This window comes from Vipera ursinii, assembly GCF_947247035.1.
Source record: "Vipera ursinii genome assembly, chromosome: 5".
Classification (NCBI taxonomy): Eukaryota; Metazoa; Chordata; class Lepidosauria; order Squamata; family Viperidae; genus Vipera; species Vipera ursinii.
The window spans coordinates 91,886,272-91,909,662 of NC_139518.1; the positions used below are offsets into that span (position 1 = coordinate 91,886,272).

The 23,391-nt window shown below is 43.8% G+C and overlaps 1 protein-coding gene across 1 annotated transcript in view; it reads right to left on the reverse strand.

The window, feature by feature from the left end:
• Positions 1 to 23,391, reverse strand: part of ARID5B (AT-rich interaction domain 5B) — a 152,939-nt gene that overhangs the window by 71,642 nt on the left and 57,906 nt on the right. The window contains exon 4 of the mRNA XM_083364179.1: positions 10,062 to 10,292. Within this exon, the coding sequence (XP_083220305.1) occupies positions 10,062 to 10,292 (231 nt within the window). The remainder of the gene's footprint in view (positions 1 to 10,061; positions 10,293 to 23,391) is intronic.

The following is a 23,391-nucleotide window of genomic DNA, read 5'->3' on the forward strand; positions in this document are numbered from 1 at the left end:
TCCCACCGTAGTGGTGCCTATTTTTCTACTTGCACTTTTACGTGTTTTTGAACTGCTAGGTTGGCAGAAGCTGGGACGAGTAACAGGTGCTCACTCTGCTACACGGCACTCGGGATTCGACCCGCCAAACTGCCGATCTTCTGATTAGTAGTAGTAGTAATAGTAATAATCATTATCATCATCATCATCATCATCATCATCATCATCATCATCATCAACAACAACAACAACAACAACTGGACATTGGCCAAATTGGAACACCTAGATCGGAAAACGCGTAAACTTTTGAATATGCACCATGCTTTCATCCACGAAGTGACATCGACAGGTTGAACCTGCCAAGAAGAATAGGGGGCAGAGGGCTACTGCAAATCCACCAAACTGTAGAAGAAGAAAAACGAAGTTTGAATGACTATGTGAAAGCAGAGAGCATTATCAAAATAACAGAAACAAAGGCAGAATATAAGGAAAAACAGCTTGATGATAGATTAAATAGATGGAAAATGAAAGCATTGCATGGACAACATTTGAAAAACATTGAAGGAAAATGTGATAACAACCTGACATGGGCATGGCTTAAGATGGGAACCATCAAGAAAGAAACAGAAGGCTTAATACTTGCTGCTCAAGAACAAGCACTACAAACTAATGCCATGAAAGTGAAGATACAAAAATCTACTGATAATCCAAATTGCCGACTTTGCAAGAACAAAGCTGAAACTGTTTCACATTTAATATGTGAGTGCAGCAAAATTGTGCAAACTGATTATAAAACTAGACATGACCGAGTTGCTAAACTAATCCACTGGGCATTGCCTGTGTCCAAAAAGTTTTGGGAACATAGGGTGGAAAAAGTTGTCGAGAATGAGAGGGTGAAGATCTTGTGGGATTTCCGAATACAGACAGATCGCCATTTGGAACACACCAGATATCACAGTTGTAGAGAACCGAAGCGTACAGCTGATTGATATCGCTGTACCAGGAAATGCCAGAGTTGAAGAAAAGAGAACTGGAAAAAATTACAAAATACCGTGACCTGGCCATCGAAACTGCATGATTATGGATGAAACATGTAACAGTGATACCCATTGTCATCGGGGCACTGGGAACTATGTCCAAAAACTTTACAAAATACATCAAGAAACTGCAGCTCCCTGCAATAACTCCAGCAAAGCTACAAAAAACTGCGCTACTTGGAACATCTTACAGCAGCCTTGGTGGAGCAGTGGGCTAATGCCTCCTTAACACCAGCTGCCTGCAATTAGTGCAGGTTCGCATCCCACCAGGCTCAAGGTTGACTCAGCCTTCCATCCTTCTGAGGTAGGTAAAATGAGGACCCAGATTGTTGGGGGCAATAAGCTGACTTTGTAAAAATGCCGCTTGGGGGGGGGGAAAGCCCTAATAAGCAGGCATATACATAGAATGAAGGCTATTGCTAAGCACATTGGTTTGTGCTTAAATTGTAAGCCGCCCTGAGTCTTCGGAGAAGGGCGGGATATAAATGGGATTAAAAAAAAATTAATGAGATACCTGGTTGATACCTAGGATGCTGGCAGCAACCTGTGTCAACCATTAATGCCAGTCAATTTGAGTGTTCAGTTGACTAAGTTTCAAGTTTTATGAATAAAAGTTTTATAATAATAATAATGAAGTTGGAAGGGACCTTGGAGGTCATCTAGTCCAACCCCCTGCTCAGGCAGGAAACCCTATACCATTTCACACAAATGGCTGTCCAGTCTCTTCTTAAAAACCTCCAGTGTTGGAGCATTCACCGCTTCTGGAGGCAGGTTGTTCCACTGGTTAATTGTTCTAACTGTCAGGAAATTCCTCCCTAGTTCTAGGCTGGTTCTCTCCTTGATTAGTTTCCATCCCTTGCTTCTTGTCCTGCTTTCAGGCACTTTGGAGAATAGCTTGACTTCCTCTTCTTTGTGGCAGCCCCTGAGATATTGGAAGACAGCTATCATGTCACCTCTAGTCCTTCTCTTCATTAAACTAGACCACCCAATTCCAGCAACTGTTCCTTATATGTTTTAGCCTCCAGTCCCCTAATCATCTTGGCCACTAAAACTTCAGTTATATGTGAATATCCTGGGACAACAGCAAATGGTTTACATAGTATGGTTGGGAGGAATATTTTGCATAATTCTCAAAGCTTCTTAGTCAGACCAAAACAGCAACATATAAAGACAAAAAGAAGTTATTACAAGTTTTTATTTGCACTAGAAACCTTACTGGGGGAATCTGTCCAACCATCAATCTAGTGGTGTCAGTTTAGGACAGGGGTCTTCAAACTTGGCCCTTTTACGACTTGTGGACTTCAACTCCCAGAATTCCTCAGCCAGGCATGCTGGCTGAGGAATTCTGGGAGTTGAAGTCCACAAGTCGTAAAAGGGCCAAGTTTGAAGACCCCTGGTTTAGGACAACATGAATATGTATTAAATTATAGCAGCATTGCAGGAGGCAAGCAGACTTTGACTCTATTATTATTTGGGATTTTATGTTTAGTGAATGCAACTATTTTGCACATGCAAGGAAAGACAAAATGTGCTAATTTTTATTCTGAGATTATGAAAAGTGGCAAGCAATTGAAACCAAACATTTAGCAGGAAGAAATAATTTAACACAAGACATTCTGCAAGCCGTATATGTTCCTCTGTTCAAACTGTTTCCCCCCCCCAAAACTTTGTTCTAGGAACTGAATGTTATATGGCTGTTGGTGTTGTTTTAAGTAGGTATTATTTTACAACTGAAAATCAGTCATTACATGCAACATCTGGAGACCATTAATAGCTTATTTCATCATTTTTATTAAAAAAATTCAAAACATTTCCAGATTTCTCATTTTCAAACATTTCAGATTTATGCTAAATGATGGGAAAGCACTTTTATTTCACACATGTAAGTACCTAAATGGAAATAGCATAATGGTTACTGTTCACTATCAACAGATCTCAGTGCCATTTGCTTATTTATTTTTCTAAAAAGAAGAAGAAGAAGAAGAAGTAGGAATTGATATATTTAGTTAAGGCATTCTAACCATGGTTTCTGAAATCCATCTCTTTCAGACTGGAAAGACACTGCAGTGAACTACTGTACAGTATATCTAAAGAGGCTCAGAATCCATCCACATTGAAACCATATTGTAAAGACCAGGAATAAAGGTTAAAATGCACTGGCTTTAGTGAGCTTTGGATACTAGCAACGTCTTCAGGGGCTCAGGGACCTCTATGGACATTTTGGGGAGCCGCACTGCAGTCCTAGAGTTTAGGTGTGTGTTTCTGCCTTACAACTGAAACCTGTGGACCCGTTGCACGGTGAAGATTTGGGCAGAAAGGTAGATAGGTTGAAAGTTCATCCATGCTTCAGTGGTGACTCTAGACTTCCCTGCTAGGTACTTATGGATCTGTCCAGATGGAAGGAGGTGGTTCTTACTAAGCACTATGGAACATGCGGTGGATGTGCAATTTTACAAAACACCTTTAAGGAGAAAATTCATATTTGTTTCCTCATTTCATTCATTTTTTCAGCAGCAAGTCATTGTAGGAAGAGCACAGGTATTCTTGTGGGACTAGGCCAAGGGTGCTTTGGCCAACCTCAAAAGGCCATGCTGGGTCAGCTCCATGGCAGAAGTACAGTACTTGGCAGAAGATCCCTGGAAACATCAGGCAGGTTGAAATCCAAAAAGGCAGCAAACCATTTGGTGCATTTCCAAAAATAAGTGTGTGCTCACCAGGAATCCTGTTCAGCTCAACAGAGGCTTTATTTTACATGCTGGCTGAAGGTGTACTTGAAGGAAATGACTCGTAATTAGCATAAGCAAATCATTTGCATAATGAGCAAACCAGGCCACAAAGATCTATAGAAGTGGAACACACACTGGAAAAGGTGTCATTGTAAATTTAAGCCAGATTCTGTGTGAGTAGCCTGGACCTTCTCGGTTGAAGAAAAGCACGGCACCATATCTTCCCCACAGGCACAACCGCAGGAGATGGCTGGGTGGGTTTGCACTGAGAGATGGTGACAAGGCCCTGCATGGCGCATTACTGGGGAGAAAGTATGTGAAGACAAGGTGTGTGGTGGCAATCACTGAGTTGGTGAGTGTGCTTCAAACAGCAGACCTGCTCCTTCCAATTGTGACTTGACATATTTGCATGTCCTGAATATTTATCTCTTTGGCTGAGATAAGGAGAGCCGCAAAGAGAAGTTGATTTTTCACTCATTGCAATATCAATATTGCCCAGGTAAGATTGATGATTACTTTGGATTCATGATAATAATGTTGTGGAGAATTAAGACGCATGGCTTAAAGGTGTTGCTTTTTAAAAGTAAGCAACCAGAATTCCCTGCCATATTTAAGAAGGCCCTACTACTCTTCCTCAGTTTAGAAGAGAGAACGCTGATCTTGTTAAAATGTCTAATTAAAAAAGGGAAAAGGAAAACAAAAACAAAGGCTTCATGGAAAAATCATTTGTTTTGATTGAAACTTTCTAATAAATACATTGATATGTCCTATAAAGTTTTTTTTATTCTTGGTCACAACAGTTTGGCTCCCACATTAATTACTGAGCAGTATCTACTATTCAGAGTCTGCAGTAGATAAAGTGGTGCCATATGTTAATAATTAAATACAGTCTTCAGGAATTAGAGGTCCAAGTTGACATTTTACCTAGTAGTATTTTAAAGCTGGCACATTCTTGCATCACAGAGCAGGATGCTTTAAATCAAAATATTATAATATAGTTTAATAATATTAGATTTAATTTTTTTAATCTGGATCTTGACTGATCTTGCATTCCCTTCCTGTCAAATCAATCTCTCTGTGAGCATCTCTTCTTGATATGCTTTTGCTTCTCTAAAAGAGTCTACTGCAGGGGTGTCAAACTCAATTTCATTGAGGGCCGCATCAGCATTGCGGTTGCCCTCAAGGGGCCGGGTGGGTGTGGCCTGGGTGGGCGCAGCCTACTGGGTGGGCGTGGCCTACTGGGTGGGCGTGGCTAGAGTGCCTATGGCCTACTGGGTGGGCGTGGCCAGCTCTACATCATTTGCATCAAGGCTGCCTATTGGAGTCTGGGCAGGAGTGGGACAGATCTGAGGGTCTCTGGCGGAAGGAGGGTCTCTGGGCCAGGGCCAAGGCAGTGGGGGCCGTTCCCTCACTGTTTCCAGGATGGCTTCGCGGGCTGCATGAAACCACTTCACGGGCCGGATCTGGCCCCCGAGCCTTGTGTTTGACATGTCTGGTCTACTGAATATTGTCTGACTGCCCAAAGTCCTAGAGATGGCATAGAGGTTTAATGCTGTATGTTGTTGTTGTTGTTATTATTATTTATTATTATTATTATCATCATTACCGTATTATTACTCTGAAAAAGAGCAGTAACAGAAGCTCTTTTTAAAAAAAATGTGGCAGAAACTTCACTTGCACCCTTGTAAATTGATCTTTTCTTTGCACATCAGACTGAAAAGCAACAGGACCCTTAAAGCATATGACTTCTCTGTTGTACGACAATTCTTAGGTTTGTATTTAGCTGCCATGATTTTGTACATGTGTCCATTATCTATATGGAATTAATGTAAAATAGCACAATATGTGCTGGCTATATCATAGTAGATGGAATTATAGAGGAGGGGGCGACCTGGCACCTATCTCTCATGTACTCTTCAGCCCTTGCAATCTAGGATAGGAGAAGTATAATTTAGATTAGGGCTAGGCAACCTTGGCTCTTTTATGACTCGTGGACTTCACTTCCCAGAATTCCTGAGCTAGCTCTGCTGGCTCAGGAATTCTGGGAGTTGAAGTCCACGAGTCATAAAAGAGCCAAGGTTGCCTACCCTGGTTTAGATGAAGGGTGATTTCTGCCCACAAAGTGGTCTTTGGGTTCAGAGAAAATCCTTGATGCCACCCTAACTAGATACCAAGGCTGTGCTGATTTCACAAATGAGCGTATCCTTCACATCTCCCTTAAATAGAGCTACGAGTGCAAACACACATTTCATTCTAGACTTCCAGTTGAAGCTAGAAGAAAGTTTCCTTAACTTTAAAAGTCACACTGAATCAGAGTATGGATCTATCACGGTGGGCATACTTACAAATGCAAGTTAAATATGATAAAGATGTTAAACTGTATGGATTTTATAAAGAGCAGACCTTTTTTGATCAGACATTATTAACCTCTGATGAGAAACTAATTTAAAAAATCTATAACTTTTCATTGAAGTTGAAAATGGAAAACGAACAAGTTAAAGAAACAATGATAACATGGGCAAAGAATTTTGGATACAACATAGATTTAGAAAAATGGCAAAACTTGTGGGAAAGAAATTACAAATTGACAATGTCAACTTCTTATAAAGAAAACCTATATAAAATGTTTTATAGATGGCACTTGCCACCAGCAAAGTTAGCAGAAATGTTTAAAAATATGTGAGATAGATGTTGGAAATGTAAAGATAAATCAGGTACTTATTATCATGTATGGTGGACGTGTGTTAAAGAAAAGAGATATTAGACAAAAATACACACTTGGCTAGAAAAGATGTTGGGAAAGCATGTAAATTTTAAACCTGAACTTTTTCTACTAGGTATAATGCCAGAAAAGATTGATAAACAAAGCATATACTTGATTTTACATGTGATAACAGTGGCAAGAATTATATTCGCACAATATTGGAAAAATGAAGAATTACCACCAGAGGAAGAAATAATTTTAAAAATACTAGAATGTGCAGAAATGGACAGACTTCCTATGAGGTTGAAAGAAAAAGTAGAAACAGAATACTTTCAAACTTGGGACTTATTTTATCAATGGCTGGAGAAAAGAATAAAGGATTAGGAATTAAATTTGTATTAGTGAATGATAAACTCAGACAGCACGATTGTCGAATAAATACTATTGTATTGTATGAAAAAAATTAATAAAAACTTTACAAAAAGAAAAAAAGCCACACTGAACTTTATAAATTGGCTCCTTAATGCCACTGCAACTTCTTTTCAAACTCACCAGAAATGTGAAAAATGTCAGGCTGCTTTAATGAGCGGCAGGGAAAAGCTGTGTGTCTGTGCCCGTCTGTGATCTGAAGCCCTTCCTCTGAGTTTTTTCAAAGCATGCATGGATCTACCCTCTCTAATCCTGAGGTTGGATATATTGCATTTTTATTCCCTTGAAAGAGATAGGCAAAGCCCCTGACACAGCACGGAAAAAAGCCACAGCTGAAATAGTTTTCTGGATACAACTCTGCACTTGCAAAACCCAAGCTGAAAACGTACCAACATACTGAACACCATGAGACCTACAGACCCACCTTGGTATAATTTTTGTATAAAGCAGTTAACTCAGTAATAGTTGGTGACCATCACTGCAAGACAGAATAGGGGTCTGCTTTGTGGAACCATTATAAATGTTGATTATCAGATGTAGAAGGAATGAATGTGATCCTATTAATATTGAATAATGTATGCTACTTGGTTGCGTATATATTTCAATGCTACATAAATATTTCTGACTTTCTGTCATTGCTCTGGAAGTGGGAATTGAACATGATGCATATATGTGTCTTTGTACTGTAACCTCAAAAAAAAAAAAAGAAAGAAAGAAAGAAAGAAAGAAAAAGAAAGAGACATTGCTATTTACAAAATACCCAGGTAAGTGAGATAACTCAGAGTTTACACAATCAGCCAATAAACGGGTCAGCCAACTATCACTAAATTGTGTATTTCATACCAGTTATGTCAATGCAAATCGGCCCTACGCCAAAGTACAGCCAACCCTTGTAGGTGATTTAAGGAGGAGGATAACTTGGCATCTGAGCCTTGCCGTCCCTTTTTCAAATTACAAAGGACACGAGGAGAAACATCTTCAAAACAGATGGGTCACAATGGGTCTTTCTGGAGATTCCAAGTATGGGTTGGCAATTATTTGGGAGAGATACTCTGGTTCAGGAAGCCAGCATTAAGCAAGGGAGAAAATAGAAGCCAGGTAGAGGCACTTTCTGGCCATCCTTCCATTATGCAGTTTGTCGCTGGTACTAGAACTGCTTGATGATAGTTTTGTTCTGGGTTCCTGAATATGAAGGAATAGGGCCAGTGGTGGGATTCAAATATGTGAACAACTGGTTGTCTGTGTGGATGCTGCTTCTGGAAGTCCGTTCTGGGCCTGGGCAACAAAAAATTAGCTATTGGTTCTGCCGAACTGGTGTGAACCAGCTGAATCCCACCACTGAATAGGGCATTTTGTCTTGTCTCTGTGGATTCTGCTGGAATCTGGTTCCCTCAAATAACCTCCATTTCAACTGAAATCTACCCAAAAGTCATTACCAAACTGGAATTGTATGGGGAAGTTACTACATGCATAGGAGCAATTATCAAAATGATATTTCATTTGAATTAAAATTACTTTATCTTTAAATTAAATCACACATTTTGTGCTGGCCTTACAACTTTTGGACTGTGGGCATCATCTAACTCAAGATAAACAGACAGCAAACTCCACATTTACTGATGAGCTTCTCTAGTTGGATCATAAAATGTTTGCAAGAAAACTACCCAGCTCAGAGAGCACCAAGGACCCACCCCCCAGTTCAACCCTGAACTCTTCCTTTCTCCAAAGCCAAGATAAACTTCCTTGCACGAAGGCAACTGAGATCTATAGCTCCCATAATTGACTGAACAGTTTTCCTTCTGAATCTGAAGTGATCAAATTATGGGATTTCAGAACATGTTCATCTTTATTTTCTCACTGTCTTCTAAAACATTCTCTTTTTAAAATCATCACTTATTCCGAGCCATGCAAAAGCCATATTTCTTTTCAAATAAGTAGCAGGGCAGTGGGTAGCAGAATAAGAAATATATTTTCTCCTTGTCTTCACCAACGTATAAAAATGGTTTCACATTATAAAGATTTATGAACGTCATTTAATTTGTAAAGTGATATGGTAAATAAATACTGATTTACACAGCGCAGGTAAAAGAACTCAGAAAAACAGCCTATTCCAACAATTAAACCTGTGCAGGGTCCAGAGGCAGAACTCTGAAAGACAAAGGATGGAAGACTCTCCACCATTTTTGTCAACCTCCAAAAAGGGTTTCTACTTGCAAGGACAGACCTTTAAGGGCTTGGTTGTGCAAAGTGTGCCAAAAAGGACCTTTACAAAGGAGGTGAAGGGCCTCTCTTGGAAATGCAAAAGCAGCTGCATCCTTAGCAAAGCTCATCCAGGTGCTTCAAGGGCTGTACCTGTGCTTTGTTCATGGTGCACAGTGCCTGCTGGCCTCCTGTTTCTGACCACACCTGGAGACTGCTAGGATAGCCTTCCAAGCAGCCAGGCGAATCTTGTAAAGGATGTCACTACTCTAATGTTGTGTAGAGAGGTGCTTTATTTTCACCAATGTGCTCTGCAAGCATCTCTTTGGGCAGCCCATCTGAACTCTATATTTGGGGACTGCAAACTGCAGAACCTGATGAGGCTAACACTGATCCCGTAGGAACAATGTGATCTCTGCTAGAACTGAGCTCCTCAACTGAGCCATTCACTTTACAATGTCCATCAACGCTTCTGGCCCTGGAGCTCGTGAGTCTCCTTCAGAGCAAGCGGTTTAGAGCTTATCAGCCACAGCATATTACTCAAGAGCTCTAAAAACCCCAGGACTGATGTTCTGATGATAAGCCAGAGCCATCTTGAGCGAGAAAACACCTCAGCGTCTCTCTGCTGGCATGCAGTTGAAGAGTAAAGGAGGTGCAGCAAACCCCAAAGTATAAGCAAACCTGGAAGAACGAGGCCCAGCGCAGTTGTGCCTAAGAACAAAATACACCGTGATGCCTCCAAAAGCGCCCTTCAGGGTCATCTACATCCTTCAACAAACATGCTGCTTTTCTAAGAGCCTTTTGCCAGTGATGCAGATACTAAACTATAAAGACTATTAGTTCTAGGCACCTCCTTGGCTTCTCAGTAAAGTAACGCCTTTTGACATCTTTTTGACAGCCACTGGGACTAAATCGCACTTGCAAAATGGGGAGCGCTTGCAGAAAACCCTTTTAACCTGAGACAGAAGGAAAGGTGAAGGGACTTACCAAATTCATCACATACGCTCTCATTTTCGACAAGTGTGGGGTGATCAAATGTGTCGCGACAGTAGAGGATTTGCGACCGTTGACTGATGGCTGCAACCCCTCCCAGGGCTAAGACGAACTGGTCTGCTTGCACCGAGGACGGCTTGCCCTGGATCCGTTTCCTCATGGAGCGATAGCGGCAATACTGGGGGTAGCTGAGGATCAGCACATTGACGTCTTCCTCCTCCTCACCTGAGAAAGAACGAGGCAGCAGAGAGTTACTGAGTCTCCAGACAAACCAATCCATTCACCCATCCAACCAACCAACCAACCATCAGCTGCTTCCTCAGTAAAAATTGGAATAAAAGTTTCAGTTTTGAATACAGAAAATGAAGAAGCACTTTAAGCATTTGGTGACTAATCCATTTTACCATTTTTGAAATTTTGATTGAACAGTTATGTTCCGCTGCTTACTAAGAGCATTTTAATTGTTTAATTTTTTTTTTGGGATTGCCGTAAACTGCTCTCTTTAATGATAAATAGAATAGATAAATAATGCATAAGCAACCTCTTAATAATAGGGTCCTTGAATGTGGATATGAAATTATAATATTACACTTTAATAATAATGGTAATTTAATTATTAATCTGAACTTGCCATACTGGCAAAACCACAAAGAAAGTTGAGTCTGAATTTCTATAGAATTCTTGTATGCAAATTAAACCTTCATGTGTGGCTAAGTTCCAGCCAATCTGAAAAAGACATCCATCATTTTTAAAGACAGAGATCAGAACTGTGAGTATGAAGATTTTCTCCATCCTGTGAGCAGAAACTGCTTATATAGGGAAGGGCATTGCTGAATCCTGTCCTGGCCCTCATAACAAGCTGGTGCATTATACCCCGAACGAGACCATAATATTATAGATTTAAGACCACATTTTCCCAATATACCAGGATGTACTGAAGCTGCATTTACATATGTGTGTCAGTTTATTTATTTAGCATATGGCATATTGTAAATGGACTAGCAATATATATTAACATTTCATCTAGATTAGTAAAGCACACTGTTTGGTTCGAATTGACGAGGACTCAGAGTGGTTAACACTGAACGAGTTTATTGAATACACAAAGTCAACTGTCCAATGTCAAATGTTGCAACCCTTTTATAGAGGAAGCGTTTGAACTGTAACCAATACAAACAGTCTGTTTTCCCGCTCCTTGGTTGTGGCGTCCAATGATTGCACCTTATTTTCCCGCTTTAAACCTTGCAAAGCTGCACTGTGTTTGCAATCTCTTCCCTGGCTTATTGCTAACTATTTACATACACAACACCCCTTACCCCCCAGTTGGTGTCATTTCTTTACAAAATCCATTAGGTATTTTGGTGGCCTATGTATTCTGGACGGGTATCTGTTACTTTGGCTATTAGGGACCCTTCTTCCTGGTTGACTGCTTGGCTGCTGGTTACTATGCTGGTTACTACTAGACCTGGGCTCTGGGTTACTGGCTTCAGATGTACTGCCTTGTGTATTAGGTTGTGTTTGGGATTCAGTGGTCACTGGCCTACTTCGCAGGGGTATTTCCCAATCAATTGGACTGAATTGTTGTTGTTGGGCATCAGGGAATGTGTCATCTTGCCCAACCTCTACACCGCTTTCTGGCCTAATGTTGTCTGTACTGTTTCCCCTTACTGAGCTTTGGTCCCCCTCAACAGGCACACACCCACTAGATCTTTTCCTCAGCTGGTCTATGTGTCTTTTACAGATCCTGTTCCCTTCCCCCTCAATGATGTATGATAGGGGACCTAAGATTTCAGTTACCACCCCTGGAATCCATTTGTCCCCTTGGGCGTAGTTCCTGGCCCAAATCAAGTCCCCCACTTCAAATGTTCTGTTAGGAATGTCTAATTCAATGTTTGGTTGGAGTCTGTCAGGGTGTAGTCTGTCCAACTTGGTCAAAATTTTCCTGCCCCACCTCATTTCAGCTGGACTTTTCCCTGTAGCCGAACAAGGGGTTGTGTGCTGAGCCAACAAGAACTCAGCTAGTCTCTGATGCCAGTCACCTCGAATGATTCTTTTAAGCGCGTCCTTCGTGGTCCTCACATTCCTTTCAGCCAATCCGTTGGTGGAGGGGTGGAAGGGTGCAGAAGTCTTATGCTTAATCGAGTTGGCCTTGAGGAAATCCTGAAATTCAATAGATGTGAATTGTGGCCCGTTATCAGACACTATTAAATCCGGCAACCCATGAGTGGCAAAGAGGCCCCTTAATGCCTGTATTGTTCTGCCTGCCGTTACTGAACTGACCGGTACTACTTCTAGCCATCTAGAGTAGCTGTCGACCACTACAAGGAACGTTAACCCCTGGAAAGGTCCAGCGAAGTCAATATGAATCCTGGACCAAGGATTCCTAGCTAGCTCCCATTTATGTGTGCGGATGTGTTGTTGTTCAGGCCTGGAACATTGGCACAGATGGCAATTGGCAACGCATTCCTCAATGTCGTGGTCCAATCCTGGCCACCACAAGTGACTCCTAGCCAGGGCCTTCATCCTTACTATTCCAGGGTGTCCCTCATGCAATTCAAATAGAATAGCTGATTTGTGGATTTCTGGAATTACTACACGAGTTCCCCAGAGTAAGCAACCCATATGAACTGATAGTTCATCTTTCCTTCTGAAAAATGGACTGTATTTTACGTCCGGGTTGGCGTTGGGCCAACCGCTCATGACCCAGGCCATTACTCTCCTTAAGATGAGGTCCTTATTGGTTGCCTCAGCTATGTCTTTAGCAGTTAGGGGCAAATCAGGAATATCTTGTAGGGACATTACTTGTCCCACTGGGGCAGGGTCCTCCTCTATTGTGCTAAGGGGCAATCTGCTAAGAGCGTCTGCGTGACCCATGTCCTTACCTGGTCGGTATTGGAGGGAAAATGAATATGCTGAGAGGAAAATGGACCATCTCAGCATCCTGGGAGACATAATTTGGGGAGTCTGTTTATCTGTGGTAAACAGTCCCAGCAGGGGTTTGTGGTCTGTCAGTATTGTAAAGTTCCTGCCATACAGGTAGTCGTGGAACTTTTTAACTCCTGCCACTATGGCTAAAGCTTCCCGGTCTATTTGAGCATAGTTCCGCTCTGCCTTGGTTAGTGTGCGGGAGTAGTAAGCAATGGGTCTTTGCATTCCCTGGGTGTCTAAATGGCTGATTACTGCCCCAACGCCATAAGGCGAAGCATCGCACGCCAGGTAGATTGGTTTGTTTTCTATAAAGTGGGTTACAGTTGAACTACTGGAAAGGATGTCTTTTAAGGTCTGGAAACTCGCTTTGTGCTTGTCTTGCCAATGCCAAGGGGTCTTCTTATCTAAAAGCCTGTGCAGTGGTTCTGCAATGGCAGCCTTATGTGGCACAAAAGTGTGATAAAAATTTACCAAGCCTAGGAAGGCCTGTAGCTCAGCCTTGTTCCTTGGTTCAGGAGCCCCTTTTATTGCTTTAATTTTTTCAGGGGTAGGGTGGACTCCGCTTTTGTCAATCCTGAACCCCAAAAAATCAGTGGATTTAACCCCTATGCTACATTTTTCCTTTTTTAATTTTAATCCAGCCTTTCTAAATCTACCCAGTACCTGTTCCAGCCGCTCTACTAACATTCCTTCATCTTTTCCAGCTATTAGGACATCATCAAAGTAAGGGCATACTCCAGGTATGCCCTTTAAGGTCCTCTCCATCACTTCTTGGAAGATGCCTGGAGCTGCTGCAATTCCAAATTGCAGTCTGTGGACTCGGAACGCCCCCTTGTGGGTAACAATTGTCTGTGCCTCTGCAGCCTCTTTGGAAACAGTCAACTGTAAGTACGCATGCGCCAAGTCGAGCTTGGCGAAGATGGCGGCGTCCTGGATCGTGGCGAGGACCTGCTTCACCGTCGGGACCGGGTAAGCATGCTTTTTCATTCCAATGTTGAGGGTCGCTTTGTAGTCGGCGCAGATTCTCACATCCCCATTGGGTTTGAGGGGTGTGACAATCGCCCTCAACAGGTTCTAAAACTCCGAGGCCTACAAGCCGGTCGAGCTCGGCCTCGATTTTTTCTTTTAAGGCGAAGGGTACCCTCCGGGCCTTTAGCCTAATTGGATTTACTGAGGGGTCTAGGTTAAAATTAATGGGGGGGCCTTTGTACTTGCCTAGAGATCCATCGAATACGTCTGCAAATTCTTTGCAGACGGATTCGAGGGTCTTATTTCTAATCACTGAATTTATTCCCCCTATCCAAATTCCCAGGGCAGGAAACCAATTAAGCCCTATTAAGCTGGTCCTATTCCCCTCCATAACTATCAATTCTAAGACCCCCTTAAACCCCTTAAAGTTTACTCTAAGGCTGGTCTTTCCTTTTACGATTATTGGACTTTTTTGGAAGTCCATTAATTGAATATTTGTTGGACTAAGTGGAATTCTTTTTCCGCTTAGTTGTTCAATTTTCTCAAGGGTTTCAGTGGAAATTATCGACACTGAAGCCCCTGAGTCGATTTCCATTCTGCAAGGGACCCCTTGCAGAAGGACTGTGATTTTTAATTTTCCGTCCGGAAAATTGTGCCCCCTTCCCCGCCGTCTCCGATTGACTCGGGCCACCTCCCTTAGGTTTGGAAATTTCACCCGGGTTCTAGGGGTCTCCTTGCCACTAGCATTGGGGTTTACCTTACCCTCTGGCCACACATCGACTTCGTTCAGACGGGTGTCCCGAGCGCGGTTTCTGCAGATGGCCTGGATGTGGCCGGTCTTGCCGCAAGCCCTGCACTTGGCGGTACGGAATCGGCAGGAAGCGCGGGGATGGTTGCCGCCGCAGCTGCCACATCGGTTCTGGGTTTCGTTGTCGCGCGGTCTGGTTGCGGTGTCCCGCCACGGTCGTTGTGCCCCGGTCGGTGGTCTTTGCGGTGTTGCGGGTTGTTGCCGGCGGCCAGGTTCAGGCCCCTCGCTTCTGAGTTGTCTTGGTGCCATCTTTCCGAATCGCCTGGAGACTTCGGCGATCTCTTCCTCCCACTGCTGATCCACCTCCCCGCAGTCCACATAGCCCTCTTGGTTAATTTCGGGTGCTGCCGCCATGCTACTGCGGGGGGGGTCGCGATACCCGGTTGACTCATACGTTAGGAGTTCGTCGAGCACTTCCTGTAAATCGCCGGTAGGTTTGGCGATTATTCTATTTTGTAATTGTTCATCACGTAAGCCCAGCACAACTCTGTCCCGAATTCTAATTTCTAAATTATCGTATTTGCAACGTACTGCGGCTTCCCTGACGGCAGCGACGAATTTCTGTATGGACTCCCCCGGTCTCTGATTTCTCTTCTCGAAGATGCGCCGCCAAAAGAGTTCGGACCTTCGGGGAGTAAAGTGAACCTTTAATTTTGCGAGGAGGTCGGCATAGGGCACGCTGGAGACTGGTTGTGGCTGGCACAGCCCGACAGCGACTCTGTAGACCGGTGTGCCGCAGATTGTCAAAAGTGCCGCCGCTTTTTTTCGGTCGTCAGTGATTCCGTTCACTAACAGGAATCCTTCGACCTGACCGATGTATTCTTCCCAATCTTCGGGGAAGTTAGGGTCGAATTCCTTCAGTGACCCGATTTGCGCCATTCGGAGAATTTTTTCCCTATTCTGCCGCGGCCGCTCGGTTGACTGTGACTCGCTCTGAATTTGTCGCCTTCACGACAATTCTTCCTGATCTCTGGTCTTCTGTCAATCCCACCTTCGTCGCCAGTTGTTTGGTTCGAATTGACGAGGACTCAGAGTGGTTAACACGGAACGAGTTTATTGAATACACAAAGTCAACTGTCCAATGTCAAATGTTGCAACCCTTTTATAGAGGAAGCGTTTGAACTGTAACCAATACAAACAGTCTGTTTTCCCGCTCCTTGGTTGTGGCGTCCAATGATTGCACCTTATTTTCCCGCTTTAAACCTTGCAAAGCTGCACTGTGTTTGCAATCTCTTCCCTGGCTTATTGCTAACTATTTACATACACAACACACACTAAAATATAAATGTTCAAAAGATCTATGTTCAGGGATAGGCAATCTTGGCTCTTTTATGACTGGTGGACTTCAACTCCCAGAATTCCTGAGCCAGCGTGGCTCAGCTTGGAAACCTCTCCCTTTCCCCTCAGCATGGCTGGCTCAGGAATTCTGGGAGTCGAAGTCCACCAGTCATCAAAGAGCCAAGGTTGCCTACCCCTGGTCTAGGTCATCTAACCATTGAAGCGTAGCATCGTTTATATTTTAAAAAATCAGATACTGGACTGGTGTATGCCCTCAGCTTACAGACTGTCACGATGTAATCTACAGTTTGATGTTGGACCCTGTAGTCATACCGAGGGGAGGATGCTATGTCCTATTTATACACTGATTCCAGGTAGACTCTGTGTGAGGTATGAATCCTATCAGTGTTTTGGTATTACTTGAGAATTGTTGGTTTGTTTTTGCCTAGGTCTGTCTGTCTGTCTCTCTCTCCTCCCCACCTCTCTCTGCCTTGTAAACCATTTTATAAACAGTGTATTCACATTAAATCACATTACTAAAATGACTGTAATACTTACTATTCAGGATTATTTTAAAGGGATATTTTTTAAGCCAACTCATCACTAAGGTTATATTTTTACCCCCGATCTTCTACTCTCTTTACATTTACTAAATTTTAACTCAAAGCTGCAAAAGCAATAACCAAAAGAAAAATAAAAAAGCCACATGAGTTCAATAAGAGTGCTGCATGGCATTAACTGCCCTCCCCATCCCGCATACCTTTTGCACAAAGTCCAACCAAAAGACAAAGAGGGGAAAAAAAGCATTTCCATTTGTTTAAGCAAAGACAAACAAACGATTCTTGGAACAAATATATTATTTCCACCACACCAGTAGGAGCAAAAAAAACAAAAAAAAAAACAAAACACCACCCCAAGTTCTCTCTATCTCTCCCCATTGAAATCGGGAGGAGAAAAATCTTTGATTTCTTTCAATAGAACTCAGTAAATGTTACTATGGTTATATGTTAAAATTATAGCACTGTGTCAAAATGAAACATTTGGAGATAATCTGCATTGGGCATGAGCACAATTCTCATTTTCAGCTCCTTCTCCCTGGGGTGCAATCATTGGATTAGCGTGTGTGTGTGCGCACACACACACACACACACACACCTCATTTGGCTGGGCAGTTGGGCTTAGAAAGTTGCCCTGCCATCCTGCCAGGTCTTCTCAGAAGCCCTGACACCCCCACCCCCCCACCACCACCACCCCGGCAATTCCTGGGATCGTTTTGTTCTCTCTTTCAGCCAACCCACGCAACTCTGACCCCTTGCTGGGTGGGGTGGGGGCTCCTGCTAAAATCTGGTGAGGGAACATGGGTCATCCCATCATCCATTTTGGGGATGTTTTAAATTGTGTTTCAACCCCCCCCCTCATTTAACCATTTTTGATTGTCTGAGGTTGCCTGGACGAGTTCTCTTGGCAAGGTTTCTCAGAAGTGGGTTGCCATTGTTTTCTTCTTCTTCAGGGTTGAGAGAGAGTGCCTGGTCCAGGGACACCTAGCTGGCTTTGTTCCTAAAGTAGAACTACAACTCACCGTCTCCTGGTTTTGTAGCCTGACACCATCAGGACTACACCAAACTGGCTCTCTTTAAATGGCATAATAAGCCTTTTTTTGGGGGGGGTGTTCCCATCATAACCCCTTCTTTACTTCTTTAAATGGTCATTTATTAAGTGCCCAAAATAGGTGTGATCATTTCACAGTGGACTAGAACAGGGGTGTCAAACTCAATTTCATTGAGGGCCGTATCAGCATTGTGGTTGCCCTTGGGGGGCTGGGTGGGTGTGGCTATGGTGGGCATGGCCTACTCAGTGGGTGTGGCTGGGGTAGGTGTGGCCTACTGGGTGGGCATGGCCAACTCTACATCATTCGCGTCAAGAGTGCAGGAGTGGGACAGATCTGACGGTCTCTGGCAGAAGGAGATGGGACCTGGGCAAGTGCCAAGGCATGGTCCACTGGAGGAGCCTCACTGTTCCTCTCAGGCCATGTGGGGGGGCGCTCAATGGTGGCACAGAGGTCAAATGCCCAGCCCAGCCCTCAAGCACCCGCGACACTAAGCCCAGCCCCACTTCCCCAAGGGGTGCCCAGCTGCACTTACCTCCTCCTCAAGGCTGCTGCTGCTGTGCTTGCTCTCCTTAGCCAGGTTGCTTATGATGGGTATGATGGCAAAGTCAGAGGGAGGCCCACTCCCTCTCCATGTGAGGATACTTGGCTTTGTATCCAAAGCTTCCTTAGCACTAGGATGAGAGACCCACCCAGGATAGGCCAGGAGGAGGGGGCAAGGGGATGGTGAAAGGGCAGCAGGAAAGGACTAAGGCAGGACTTCCCTCAGACCCTCCCTCTCCTTCCTTCCTTCCTTCCTTCCTTCCTTCCTTCCTTCCTTCCTTCCTTCCTTCCTTCCTTCCTTCCTTCCTTCCCTCCTTCCTACATATTTGAGATGAGGAAGGGAGAAAAATAGGCAAGAAACGCAGCTGGGGAAGTGTCATCCTTCATGAGAAATGAAGAAATGCACCATCGCCTGGAAGTGGCCAGCACATGGCCCTTACCTACTTCACATATCCGGCTTGGTGGGCTCTGGGGTAGGGGATGAGAGAGAATCAGCATGAGAATCAACGTTACCTGCGCAATGCTGCCCACCCCCCAGCCTGCCTGGTTTCAGCAGGCAGCGGGGCGCTCTCCTCACAGTGCCAAGAGGCTGAGACGGGTGGCATGAATCTGAAGAGAAGCGCAATGCTGCCCAGCCCCTAGCCTGCCCGTAGGCAGAGCCATGTGCTGGCCATTTCCAGGTGATGGTGCATTTCTTCATTTCTCATGAAGGGTGATACCTCCCCAGCGTGTGCCCAGGGGACGGGGCCGATGCGGCGGGGGCTGGTCCCTCGCTGTTTCCAGACAGCCTTGTGGAGCTAAGACGGAATGTGTTTCAGCATATATGACCACCACGAAATTGTACATTGGCTCCCAGCCGGCCTGGGCTGGGGCCAAGGCAGTGGTGGCCGTTCCCTCATGGTTTCCAGGATGGCTTCACAGGCCACATGAAACCACTTCGCGGGCCGGATCCAAACACTGGATGACATCCCCAGGGCTCACTGCCTTGGAAGAGTGAGGAAAATTCTCAGGGATGATTCACACCCTGGTTGGTATCTCTTTACTTTCCTACCATCGGGTAGGAGATATAGGAGTATAGCCAGCCATACCAATAGGCTGATGAACAGCTTTTATCCATGGGCTGTTAGGCTTTTGAACGGGAAATAATTTTATAAATTTTATGCATGATTGACTTGCGAAGCCGGTGCATTGTGCAATTAGCTCACATGGTGTAATAAGATGGAGGGTTTGTGTCACTATAAGTTGGGGGTGGGGGCACGAAGGGAGGCTCAGCCAATCTCAGTGTATACATGGTTGTACTTTGACAATAAAGGTTCATTCATTTTCTTGTGTTTGACATGTCTGGAGTAGATGACCCTAGAACCATGAAGGACATTGGGACTTATCCACTCCATGCTGGATAAGTCCTGGAACCGGAGCTGGCAAGTAACCAAACTGGACCTTTTGATAGGACCATTTTAAAGTGAGATTCAAGGTGCTGGTGATGACCTATAAAACCCTAAATGACATAGGTCCGGATTATTTACGGGAGCACCTGCTGCCGGCGTCTAACTTCCCATCGTCCTGTGCGCTCCCACAGAGAGGGCCTCCTCAGGGTGCCGTCGGCCAGGGAGTGCCGGCTGGCGGCCCCCAGGGGGAGAGCATTCTCTGTGGGCGCGCCTGCCCTCTGGAATCAGCTTCCTGTTGAGCTCCGGATGGCTCCCGACCTTCGCTCTTTCTGCCGCGACCTGAAAACCTGGTTATTTGAGCTTGCCGGCCTGGACTGAGGGATTGGGATTTTAAACTTTAGAATTTGTCTTGCTAACTTAATTTATTTTTTAACTTTGTATACCATGTTTTAACTGCCCTGTACACCTCCCCGAGTCCTTTGGGAGAGGGGCGGTATATAAATGCAATAAAATAAATAAATAAAATAAATAAATAAAGAGCAGGAGCTTCGAGCTCTTTGTATTATCTTTCTAGTCCAGGGGTAGGCAACCTCGGCTCTTTTATGACTCGTGGACTTCAACTCCCAGAATTCCTGAGCCAGCGTGGCTCAGCTTGGAAACCTCTCCTTTTCCCCTCAGCATGGCTGGCTCAGGAATTCTGGGAGTTGAAGTCCACCAGTCATAAAGCGGCCTAGGCCTAGGCCAGGGGTAGGCAATCTTGGCTCTTTTATGACTGGTGGACTTCAACTCCCAGAATTCCTGAGCCAGCATGGCTCAGCTTGGAAACCTCTCCCTTTCCCCTCAGCACGGCTGGCTCAGGAATTCTGGGAGTTGAAGTCCATGAGTCATCAAAGAGCCAAGGTTGCCTACCCCTGAATTTAGTCCAAATAACCTGAAAGAAAACTGAAAAGAGGCTTTTGTGGCTCCCTCTCGGATGCTCGGTAACCTAGCTATATGGACAACCACCTTTTCTCGATTTTGTTAAAACAATGGTTTACACCAGTCGCCTCTGGAAGCAGAAAGTGAATTTTCAGGTCAACGTCCAACCCTCCCCATTAAGGCTCAAACTGACTTTCAAGATCAAATGGGTTTTGAAATAGAGAACACATAAAAGGGCTTGTCCTGCTGGGGTTCAGAAACACCACACTCCAATGATGATTGCTAACCATCAAATCCAGTTTTAACATCAATGAGCTTTTTCCCTTTTTCAAAAACACATGCAAAAAAACAATCTTCACACTGGGACTTTGTAGAGCTGGATGGAAAACTATGCATGTCCCTTCCTGTACCTAATTACCCAGCTGCAGAAATCTGCCAAGAATTTTGCCCTTTAGTTCTCTTAATCGTATTAGTCCAAATGCATTCATTCCAACGCCAAGGAGAAACACTTTTTTGTTTAACTGATTCCAAATCAGCATTAGAAGAACTATTTTGGAATCACCATCTCCCTTTTCTGAGAAGAAAAGACACAGCCACGTTCTTGCTTTCTTATCATGCTTTTGGGGGGCTGGGTGTGTGTTTGTTGTTTTCATTGATGGCATTTCCTTCTCGCTAAGGAGGACCACACGTATGATTGCACGGAAGGGCTGAGAAAGGCTGGTGGCAGCTGCCCATTGAGGTCGCACATAGAAGTTCTCAAACATTTCCAGGTGGGCCTGCAAGAAACTCCTGTGGGACATCTTGGAAAGAAGTTGATGGAAAGGGTGAACTCATGAGGGCATCTCCCCTACTTTTGTGCTTCTGGGAATCTCTTCTGTCTGCTGGGGGGAGCATCACCCCTCAGCTCCCCCTTTTTAGAGAGAGATGTTGTTTACTTAGCTACTTTGTCAGAGGCTTAATATTAATTAGTTCTGCGCAGTGCAGATCTGAAGACATCCAATCTAAGATTGATCTAAGGCAGCTCCATTTTAGAGGAGGTTTGCATAATCTTTTGATGTTTTACTATGTATTTCTCTAAACTTTGCTCTGGCCTGATCACATGCAAGCAACCAAACTAGAACAGCTTCCAATACTTGGCAGAGCTCCAGCTTTCAGAGATACCAATAATTACGTTGATATCTCCATGTCGTTGTTATGCTGCTGCAAGACACAATTCCAGCTTCTAATTAGGCACTTTGGAAATTCTGTGCATTCATTTTTTTGAAAATGACTTCTTTTTTTATAAAAAAGGGGGCCATGTAAGCTTCTGAAGAACCTAGCAGAACAATGTACTACAGATAAGAAAATTTACATCTGTTTTTATCACTACCAACATTATCGTGTGAAGCAAGAATGGGTGTGTGTGTGTGAATATAATTTTTCAGAAGGTAATTTTCCTTTCAGCCTAAGTACACTTATTCATTCCTCACTTACTCAATGATTTCCTGTTCTAATTATATGACATTATACAGTAAGACATTTGTAGAAAGAAAATGTGTCTAAATCTAAGTGTCTGAATTGGTTACCAATGCTTAACGTTCTAAAATTGCACATCAACTTTATCAGTCCACTGATTTCAGCTTTGCATATTTATTCTACCTGAACTCTCTCCCAAGGCACTTAAATTAGCACAAATGTATGCATTCAGGAGAGAAATAAATACTCGTAGCTAAACATGCAACTAAACACCTGGACAAGAGAAAGCTGTATCTTCCCCCTTCTGCTCCAACTATTGTTGGTGGTTAAACAAATCAAGACATATGGAAAATATTCAAAAGAAAAACACCTGTTTCTTTTTTTAAGAAAGGGGCAAGGAAAAGATGAAGGGAGGAAAGGAGAGAAAGACAGGCTAAAACAGAAGGAAAAAAGAGACTGTGTAAAATGTAAAGGAATGAATTCTTCAGTTTTCTAACAGCAAAGCAAAGCAAAACAAAACACAGCATTATCACTTTTGTGTTGCTATTGCACTGCTGTGGTTATTTTGAAAATCACAGGTTCTTAAATTACCTCCTGAAACCACACCCTTGAAGATCTGATATTTATTTACCCAGAAAGCAACAGAAGTGGATTGTAAATGACCAACAAAACATTGAGAAAGTGAGTCTATAAAGCTAATTAAAACACTCAAAGATGTTTCTGTTCATAGCAGAAAACAAGGTCAAACTCCCTTAGATGACCAGCTTTCCTCTGGAGAGTCCTCCTTCTTCCATACCTTGTCCTTGGACAATCATCTACTCAGTCTGATGCACAATCACTCACAAGGAGCTCTGTCTTCCTTTCCTTCCAATACCAAAACCTCTCATCCCTCATGAGCCTCAGCTTCCCTTCATCAACTCTTTCCTTGTCTCACCAGCCTCTTTTAGGCATCCCATTTGGAACTGCCTAGACTCTGGTTGATGCTGCCTGTTTACAAGTCATTGCTCACAGCAGTAGCAGAACTGTGATTAAACCAGGCTAGGTGAGCATTTTATTCTGATTCGCAGATACAGGAAGGTCTCCTCCTCCTCCTCCTCCTCCTCCTCCTCCTCCTCCTCCTCCTCCTCCTCCTCCTCCTCCTCCTCCTCCTCCTCCTCCTCCTCCTCCTCCATGAAACCGTATCTTACAGGGCAACACTTCCTGAATCAACCTACCTCAAAAGAACTTATTTAAGAATGGTCTGAAATGAAGAACCCATTACTCATGCAGGGCTGAAATTTGGCAAAGTAGTGGATGCTTTAGCACCACTATTTTGCCAATGATGCCACGGTGACCGCGGTAACATAATGATCGTGGGTGTATCCCTGTTCCCTTTCCTGCTCTCTATGGCTCCTGTGCCCAATTGGCTAGGAGCGAAGCCTGATGGGTGAG